A 10,300-nucleotide genomic window follows, 5' to 3' on the forward strand; every position below is an offset into this window, starting at 1 on the left:
CCAGGGCTCTGGGGGCTATTTAAAGGGCCCAGGACTCCCCTGCTTCTACCACCCCGGCCCTTTAAATAGCCCCTGGAGCCCTGGGGTAGCGGTGGCAGGGCTCTGACAGCTATTTAAAGGGCCAGGGCTGTAGAGGCAGCGGGAGCCCTGGCCCTTTAAATAACCCCCGGAGCCCTGCTGCCGCTACCCCAGGGCTCCAGCAGCAGGGCTCTGGCAGCAATTTAAAGGGCCTGGGGCTCCAGCCACTGCTGGGAGCCCAGGCCCTTTAAATCGCCACCTGGGGAAGCCAGGCCGCCCCGGTATGGTGCACTGGCTCTTGCCAGTACGCCGTACCGGGGCGTACTGGCTTACTTTCACCTCTGAATCACCTAGGCTAAGCATGTACGCTGTGATTGAATAAGCTTACAGGAATTAACCACTAATGTTTATTGTCTGGGATAAATGGGTAGAGAATTCCCATTTTTACATTCACTTTCTCCGTGTATTGGTTTGGTGAAAAAACATAGTATCTCAAGAAAGTACACTATATATGATCTCAGAAAGATGCCATGATGAATAATGTGGAAAAGTTAATGAATCAAATAGATGGTATTACTGTAGATATAACAGTCCTTCTTTGTTACCCCTATATTACTGTTGTTGTTCTTACCTGAAATATATATTTTAAGTTTTTTAGAAAAGGGAGAGAAATTATTGGCAAAAGCAGAATTTACATAATAGTTTCAGTATTTTTTCTTGGAGTGTGTAATTTGGTTGTACATATATTCTTTGAGGTAAGATCCTTGATCAGTCACACTGATCAGGACAAGAACAGAAAAGCACAAATGTTCAGTGCCCTTGTGTCAAGACTCTAGAGGGCAGAGTTCACAATAAAAACAGGTTTACCAGATGGTGATCTGAACACTCATCACAGATTGCTAGGCCTCCACAGAATCATAGAAATGTTGGGCTGGAAGGGACCTTGAGAAGTCATCAAATCCAGCCCCCTGCTCTGAAGCAGGGCTAAGCCAACTGGCCAACAGTCTACTTTATGAGTTTTAGAATATGGTCTTTGGTTCCTTCTTTTCTCCTACTAGAAGTCATTAAGAAAATTATTTTGAGGCTATAGAGACCTCTTAACATCATGTAAAAAGCAGAAGGAGGTCTTATTTCTTGTCAGGAATAGATGCTTTCATGCATGCAAGCTTCTAGCTTTTAGCAGAATTTCAATGTATGCTTCAGGGATTTACCATTGAATGATGGGATTCTCTACAAACAGGAAGGTGAGGGAAAGTTTGACCACCTTTAAATCCTTAGTGCCCAAATCTAGCCCTCCACACTTCACCAAGCTCACAGGACACTGCTTTGGGGAGAAACCTTTTAAAGTCACTCTTATACCTGCAATTCTGCCTTAAAAAACCTAAGGCACCATTGTTTTCAAGCCCAGTTTGTCTATGGACCAAAAGCATTCAGAGGAGTTCCCTGTGGTAGCCAGATGGATGACTTCTACAAATTGCTGCCATTCATCACTTCTGACAGTTGAGTCACAAGCATAAGTCAAAAGACGTATAAAATTCATTGTTTTAGAATTCCCACAAAGCTGTCCAGCACAAAAAGTGCATCGGGACAATTGGCATTTAGAGGTAGAATTCTCATAGTCTCAAAGACTGTGATTGAATAGATGCAACTTAGAGGAGGGATGAAGTGGAGTTTTCCTTTATTTACTAACTAACACTGAAGAAGAACTGACAGACCTGATACATTATAGGCTTCAAAAATAAATATATCTTGTTTGGTATTAGGGAAAGCTTTTGAAAGTTGACAACCTCTCTTATAAGGGGAGGGGGGGTTGAATGGAGTCAGCTTCAAAAAAAATAAAATCCACCAAACCCCTTTCATTTAAAATTATTATTAAAATAATCACAGGTTTCAGAGTAGCAGCCGTGTTAGTCTGTATCCGCAAAAAGAACAGGAGTACTTGTGGCACCTTAGAGACTAACAAATTTATTAAAGCATAAGCTTTCGTGGACTACAGCCCACTTCTTCGGATGCATCCACAAAAGCTTATGCTCTAATAAATTTGTTAGTCTCTAAGGTGCCACAAGTACTCCTGTTCTTTTTATTAAAATAATATACAAGCTTAGAAGACAAGGAGGATGCTTAATATCTATTGGAAGATCATTTCATTCTAAAAGTTGCTTTACATGATAAAGGACTGTGAATAATTTTAGTGATAAGATAAAGATTCATTGCATTGAAAGATCTCAGAGTATACAGTGAGTCCTTACATTACAGATAAGAGAAAAGTATTTAAATTTTTAAACAAAGGCTTGTGCAGTTGGTACCACTTAAGTAAGGATGTGTATTTAATAGTGACTTGTGTTTATTTGGGGTTTGTGGTCTGGAAGATGTTTCCTGTAGTGGATTTAACTGGAATTAATTTCCAGTTTATTGGGAGGCTTCAAACTCTACCTTGCAGGTAATAGGAGAGGTTGAAGGATATTTAGTATCTTGCCCTCCATCCCCCTGTTTCTCATGAAGGTTGAAAAGTCATGAAACATCTAACACAGCAGCATTGCTGCTTATAAGCCAGTTTCGCTCCTGGAAAGTCCACTGTTTAATCTAAAGCAGTGCCGCTTATCACTGATGGCCCTTCACCTGTTTTTATGGATGAGGAATAATTTGATTTTTGTTTCCATGGCTATTTGTAATGAACATTTCTGAATTTATTAAATGTAGTAAGGAGGAAAATGAGGCAAATCCCACAACACCGGCAGCTTTAGCTAATGCATTAGCTGGGGGTATATATCCTACAGCTTGCAGTTTTTTTCCTGAGGTTAAACGATAAATAACTTATTGTTAACTTTTAATTTTCTATTTAAAAAGTAATACCCATAAATATCTATTATATACAAATGTTAAATAATACCACAGGTGTCCATGGCACTTATCAAACAGAGTAAGGATTTAGGCCACATTGAAGTAAATAGGAGTTTTGCTATTGGCTTCAGTGAGCCCAAGATTTCTGTCCCAAAGAGTATCGTAATCTAAGCAAGTGAAGAGAGAATCCTGGCCAATAATGTGAAGTTACAGTGCATTGAAAGTACTAAGGCAATTCTTAGTGTCTCATTGGTATAAATATATTTTTTAAAATTACAGAGCAGATGCAGATTTTTTACTATGATGTATTAAGATATGAAAAGGCTTCCTATTTGTTTCTACTAGTAAAATGCAGCATTTATTATAGCATTTCTTTAAGTTTATGCAAACATACAAGGAACAATGAGCTTGTTTAATACACAAGCACAATTAAAATGCTTGAAAAATAAAATTTTGCATTTTGAAATTGTTGGTATTTTTTTTTATCCTATTTTTATTCACTGTGAACCTAACAGTGCACTAATTGACAATTAAAAAGGGCTTACAAACTAGAGACATGGTGAATGAGGAAAGATAAAATGGAGGAAAGGAAGCAGGTAGAGGGAATGTATGACACAGGTTTCAAATATAAGATCACGAGTTAATTCATCCGTACTGCACGCATCTTGTGGCTTTTTAAAAAACATATTGTACGTTTTATGCTAAATAATTGCTATGGACACATCTGGGTGGTTTCTCTCAGCCCTGCTGCTGTGAGGTAGTTGTGGTGGGCTTCTAGGGCAGATGGAGGCTTGGCAGCTGTGACTCAGGAAAGCCTTGGGGGCAACTGCCAGGCTGGGGAGGGCAGGAGTGGGTGTGCCTCTGGAACCCAATATCCCAAGTGGTTGCTCTTTGTGCCAGGAGGCCCACTCACTGTAACTCCAAAATTTACTGTAATTCCTATATGGTATGAAGTGATGAACAAGACAGTAGAAGAGTGCATGCATCAAAGACGATCTTTATGCAAACTAGATGCATTTTGAGTAGAACTGTGGAAAATGCAGCAACTTCAGTTTGCAGCTGTTTGCTGGATGTTTTTTAGTTCCATTGTATAGCCCCCAAGTTTCCATGTGTGTATGAGCCAACACACAACGAAACCATTACGTTTTGCTTCAATTTTAATTTGAACAATGCAAAACTGATAATTTGTTTTTATATGGTACCACCCCGAGGGTCACACATTCCTCTGAGCACCCCACCTCCCCTGGCTTAACAGAAAGAGGGAGAAGACCTACAAGCATCTTTGATCCTCAGAAGGGCCAGAGCAATGAGATTTGGGCCAGAATAATTCTCCCCCTAGAACTTCCCTCCCACAACAGGCCAGGATCTCTCTGCTTTTTTGCTGTCTCTTGGTGCCTGTGCCCTGGTGACTTTTACCCAGCAACCTACCCTCAAATCTCTGTATATTTTGGGGGTGTTATGCTCCCTCCAGTAGGGTAGACATAATTCCCCATCCACAACAAAAAAGATCTTGAGGCAGACAGACAAACATTTTTTTTGGTTTTTCAGTACCCTATGACAGACAGGTAGTGCAGTATACATTTATTGGGTACATGGTAATCAATATATTTACCACAGGTTAGCCACCAACATTACTTAGCTCATACTGACCAGTTGTACAAACCAGCTTGTGTTAGTCCTTTAATCTTTTCCTGTAACCAACTTAAACACTTATTCATACCCAGAATATACAGAAGCTATCAAACAAACTGAAGTAGCAGCACAGCATACTCAACAAATATTCCGTTAAATCTAAGTGACATAGTACTTTCTACGGCTATCAGATTAACATTTTAATAAAGTGTTTTTCAAAACAAAGGAACTTAAGCTCTGTAAATATTGCTATCTAGAAAAAGAACACTTGGGTTGCAACTTTCCTGGCTGGGAAAAAAAAAAAATTGTAAACAGGTTGGGTCACTCAGCACTACATTCTTACAAATTGATAAAGCAGGCTTCTACACGTTGGGGTAATCCAAGGTGAACACATTTTGCAGAGGCCACAAACAAGAGCTATCTGTCTTCTGCCACAGAAAAGAAAATTGTTCTCCAAGTGTTGTGGGGAGGAATGAATCTTATAACATATTCTAACCTCAAATGCTTTGATGACATTCTAGAGCTAAACTAAAGAGGAACAAGGTGGCAAGGGATCTTAGTTGTCTCCTTTTGGAAGAGGCAAATCTAACTTCCTTTATTACTGAAAAGCATTATAGTAGCTACTCATATTAACTCTGTAAAAAGCAACAGAGGGTCCTGTGGCACCTTTGAGACTAACCGAAGTACTGGGAGCATAAGCTTTCGTGGGTAAGAACCTCACTTCTTCAGATGCAAGACTGAAGAAGTGAGGTTCTTACCCACGAAAGCTTATGCTCCCAGTACTTCTGTTAGTCTCAAAGGTGCCACAGGACCCTCTGTTGCTTTTTACAGATTCAGACTAACACGGCTACCCCTCTGATACATATTAACTCTGATCATTCAAATGTAGGGCATCTCTTTCCAGTCCATCTAGTACCTTTGGCTCCAAACTCATAACACAAAAATAAGGCATCGCCTTATTCAAATTCACCTGTGTAAGCAGGTGCAGTCCATGGGAATCAAGGGATTTGTATCCCCCTACTATATACCAGTATGAATTTGGAATATTTTACATAGCTGCCTAAATATGGATTTAGGAGCCTAATTTTCAGCACCCAGGCTTGAAAATTTTCACTCTAGTTAAGGGTATTAATTCAGAGACAGCATTCCTAGCTGTTCAGGGTGCTTTCACAGTCAGATCAAAGGACTTTGGTCCCAATCCAATGCTTGCTGAAGTCAGTGGGAGTCACTGGATTGCACCTATACAGTCTTAGATGAAAGTGGTCCAGTACAGGTTTAAGTAATTATATTCTTTCACTTTGCCTATATAAAAAAAACTGCTCGGTTAACTTGTACAACTCTGAGTCTGTGCTGTGGATTATATCTTGACTTTCCACAAACCAGCAAAAGGGCAACCTATATACTGAGAACATACAACTTCAAAGGTTCTAATTAATGAAGTTTTAGGATGTCAACATAATGTAGGTTTCAGAGTAGCAGATAATGCAGTACTCTAACTTTTTCTTCAGAGGGTTGAAAGCAATACTACAGGTTCGTAATAAAAACAAAAACAAATCACATGTCATAAGGCTTATGAAATTCAATGCATGTGCACCATAGATCAGATTAAGATATATGTGCAATCAAAGGTTAATGCCAGTCAACTTTTATGGCACGTGCTTGCTTCTTAATCAAAAAGTAGGAAGTATTTGTTCTGCTCGACTCAGCACTGGTGATCACAAAATGGGTGCGCTAAGCATTTTGGATGGGTGCTTATTTTTATGAAAGGAATATAAATCAAAGTAGCAAAAGAAACCAGATCAGCTGCATTCTCTTGTGTCTATAGCACCAGCAAGTTCTCTTCTAAACATAAAGACAGGATTTTGCAGGGTGCCTCCAAGAACATTTTCACTCTTTATCCCAGAACGATAAGGCTTCCACTGATCATAACATTCGTGTGTTAAAGAAAAATTGGTTAATAGTCATATTTAAAAAATGAAATGAGTTGAACTCTAATAGACTTTAAAGACAATGAAAAGTCCTATGTGACAGACAATAATGAAGAGTAAAGTTTTATATGAAGTGTAATATATAGTACAATAGAGAGACATATTCTGCAGAGTCTTCTCCTTGGCCTGTTGTCCATTTTCTATATTTTTGAAATTAATTATCAAAAATGCAATTGTTGTGTGATGTAAAATATGGCAAAGTATATGAAAATATGTCACAATTGAATCAAAATATATATAAATATTCTGCTTTTAGGTTTGAAGATGGCAAGGAACAAGTAGATTATAAGAAGTTTGTCAATGGGCTGAATTGGAGAGAGAATCCAGTTCCGACTTTCCAGACAATAAAGGTTCCTATAAAGGTAAAGTTAAGACGTTTAAAACAAAAAAGCAGTGCACAAAACCTGAAAGCCCCTTTCATGCTGCCGCTGATGTCGTTCAGTCAAAACATATTAACATCATTGATTTATCCAACAAAGAATATCTGGGACTCAATCTTTATGGATCTTGTCTGGGTTTTTCGAGCAGTTTGTTTCGGTTGTGAAGGATTGGGCGAAGCAGAGAACCAGTGTAAGGCACGGGAACTCTGTAACTCTGTTGTGCACAGTGGATGCCACATCTCTAATGGATTTCTAGGGAAATATAGGAAGGAAAAGGGCTGTGCTGTCCTGTGAACAAGGGCATGACTATCAGGTGCTCACCCTTTCTATTACACAAACCTTATGTTCAGAAGTCACAATTATCAGGAAAGTCTACAAACTCCACTGACACTGCAAAATGTACCTACAATTTTCTATAACTCGATGGAAACTCGCACAGAATACACCACTTCCTTGGTAGGTAGTGGGAGTAGCACGGAGAAATCAACTAATATGTCTCTGTCAGCCTAGTACTTAGAGTAAGTAAAAATGTCATTTCGGGAAACGGCAAAGATTAAGCTGACCTGACTGTCCTGTGCTGGTGTGAGAATAGAATGGTTTAAAATAGCATTGTGCATAATCCAATCAAATTGATTTTTTAAAAATGTCATAGCAAAGAAATCCAAAGCATCTTAGTGCGCATATAACGTCGCTCTTCTGATCCAGCCCTTGACTGCTGTTATTGAATGTGTTTCATTTAGTCTCCTCTGCTTCTGCTGGTTTAGAAGCTTAGGGTTCAGTGCATTTTAAATTCAGCAGCTGCATATTTTCACCAGTTATATGCAAGTGCTGTGTTTTCATCCTGACAGCATAGTGGCAGCACTACTTGCTCACTCTTCTGGAGCCTATAAAACTGTCTATAGGAGCTAGTGAGGGCACAGTGCTGCTGAGTTGCTAAGCTTTCCTTGGTGTCATTTTCTTGGACTCCTTAATTAGGAAAAAATTTCTTATATGCATATAATTAAGATCCTGTACATATTTTTACAACATCCACCTTATACTGGATATGTTTCAGATTTAAAAAGTGTGTGCTCCATGTTTCGATGAGGGCACTTTTCGAACAGGGAGTTCGGAATTCTACTCAAAGATATTACTCAATGATTATGTTGTGATAGCATCCAGTGATGCTTGTCAGGATTAGGGCACTGTTGTACTAGGTGCTGTGCAAACAGAGGTAGATGCAGTTTCTGACCCAAAGCACTTACAAAACTAAGAGGATGAGCACCATATGAAGGGGCGGTGATAAAAGAGGCAGAAAAATATACAAATATGTTGGCTTGCTATTTATTTCATATTTTTCTCCTAGCTGTATTGGCTGCTTGCTCAACTGCCACAGACTAGCGATAGAGGACTGACTTATTTCTTGTAGGTGGTATGCCTGAAGTAAACCTTGAATAGGGGGTGGAGGACCTGAGTGGTAGTGAGGAGAGGCAGTGTGTTCAGTTTGTAGTCGTAATAAGCCAATCAGTGGCTGTGATCACAGCTTGCCAATTTGCCTCACTGTTATCAGATGACAGTGTTTTGTAGGCATCATGGCAGAGGTGATTTGAGGGAGGATTGGTTTTATGGATTTTGGCAGGGAATTTTTCCAGTGTACATGGGACAGCAAGGGAGAAAAGACAAAGGCATTTGTGAACCAAGAAGTCAGTCAGGGTTGGCATCTTTAGTGGAACAAAGGCTGTGATCAATATAATAAAATATCAGGGATAATTTGGGCAGGGTTACACTGTAAAGGTCAGGAAAAGACATTTGTGTTTGCACTGGAGCCAGTGGAGGGGCTTGCAGAAAGTGAGCTGACAGAGCTACAGGCTAGGAAGACCATCTTAGTGGCAGCACAATGAACGGACTTGAGGGGAGCAAGGTTGCAGACAAGGTCAAAAAGAGGAAGTTGTTGGTTGTATTCTCATTTTATTATTTGCAGTACCATAGTGCCTTAGAGTCTCAGTCCTGGACCAGGACCCCATTGTGCTAAGCACTTTGCAAACACAGAACAAAAAAACCCAACAATCCCTGCCCCAAGCCACAGAGGTGTATTCAGTTATCTGCTAGATAGGAGAATCACTTCTGTATTAATTGTGTTTAAAAAAAAAAAAAAAAAAAAAAAGGCTGTAAATTACATAACATACTGAGATATCCTGAACTATAGTACATTAACAAACAAGTTAGTAAATTATGTCCAAATTGGCTGTGGTGGCATTATTTATTCAATTTATTATTTTGTTGGTTAGCTGTAATATATAATAATGAATTTATTTTAGATGAGTACATTTTAATGAAAAGATGAGTAACAAAAGAAGAAAGAGAAGATACCAAAGGGAATGTAAATCCTTTTATTGATTCTTTGACTTTCTCAGCTGAATCTTTATCCGAGCTGTGATTTAATATGCACTACAGTAATTTTGTCTAGGTGTTAAATGATTATATTTGACAAACGAAAATTTCAGTTTGTATTCTTACTCATTGATTTAGTCCTGAAGTTTTGATCTTCTAACTTCCTTTTCTTCTTCATTTTGTCTACTAGTTTCAAAGCTGACAATTCCTACAGTGTCTTGTTCTCTTAGCTGACCTACATATCTTTTGAAGTATAGGTGTCTAACTGAACAAAACAGTACACTAGTCTTTAATTTTTTTTTAAAAATTGGACAGAAGTGGAGATGGAGGGATATTTTTAATTAAAACTTCAGCAGCATTGATCAAAATTGATAATACCATATTCTTTAGGAAGATATGCTTTACAAATTTGTTTTTTTTCCACAGGTGATTTGCATGTAGAAATGAAATAACTTGCTTAACATTATTTTGTGACATTTCTAGTTATTTTTGTTTTCAAAATGGAGTTCTAAGTTTGTCCTCTTGTTTATCACTTTCAGTATGAAGATGACTGGAGTGGGCAGCCACCATCCCTTCCAGTGAAAAGGATCAAATATTTACCCCTAATACAGGATGTTTTTGGCATTGAAGAATAATCTGGTCTATGCAGGTCACTTCTTTTGAATTACTGTTGCAACTTCACCAAGCGTATCTGGACAGATACTGTAAACTTTCCTTAAAAAATAAAAGAATCACAGATGTAGATTTTATTGAATGTAAATGTCTTACTCCAATGTAGAAATATAGTTCATGTATTTTTGTAATTCTTTCAAAATACAAAGTACTGTACTGTAAGTACATGAGCACAAATAAAAATATCCTTTAAACTGATCTTCATGTTTGGTTATATGTAGAATGCACAAATATTCAGAAGTCTTACAGTGAGAATCAAATATAGCAAAGTGTGACTGACCCCAAACCATTCTCATCTGCAAACAAACAAAAATTATCATCGACAACATTAAGTCAGACTATATCGGCACAATAATTTAATATTCTCTTCCATTTTTTATTCATGCTGCTTAGTTTTAT

At 38.3% G+C, this 10,300-nt stretch overlaps 1 protein-coding gene across 1 annotated transcript in view; it reads left to right on the top strand.

Annotated features, from left to right (window-relative positions):
* EFHC2 (EF-hand domain containing 2) overlaps positions 1-10,093 on the top strand; it is a 90,977-nt gene extending 80,884 nt beyond the window's left edge. Inside the window, exons 14-15 of the mRNA XM_034754024.1 lie at positions 6,736-6,841; positions 9,769-10,093. Coding sequence (XP_034609915.1) covers positions 6,736-6,841; positions 9,769-9,864 — 202 coding nt within the window. The 3' untranslated portion in view covers positions 9,865-10,093. The remainder of the gene's footprint in view (positions 1-6,735; positions 6,842-9,768) is intronic.
* The last annotated feature ends 207 nt before the right edge of the window (positions 10,094-10,300 follow it).

The sequence above is a fragment of the Trachemys scripta genome, chromosome 1 (genome assembly GCF_013100865.1).
Source record: "Trachemys scripta elegans isolate TJP31775 chromosome 1, CAS_Tse_1.0, whole genome shotgun sequence".
NCBI classification, from domain to species: Eukaryota; Metazoa; Chordata; order Testudines; family Emydidae; genus Trachemys; species Trachemys scripta.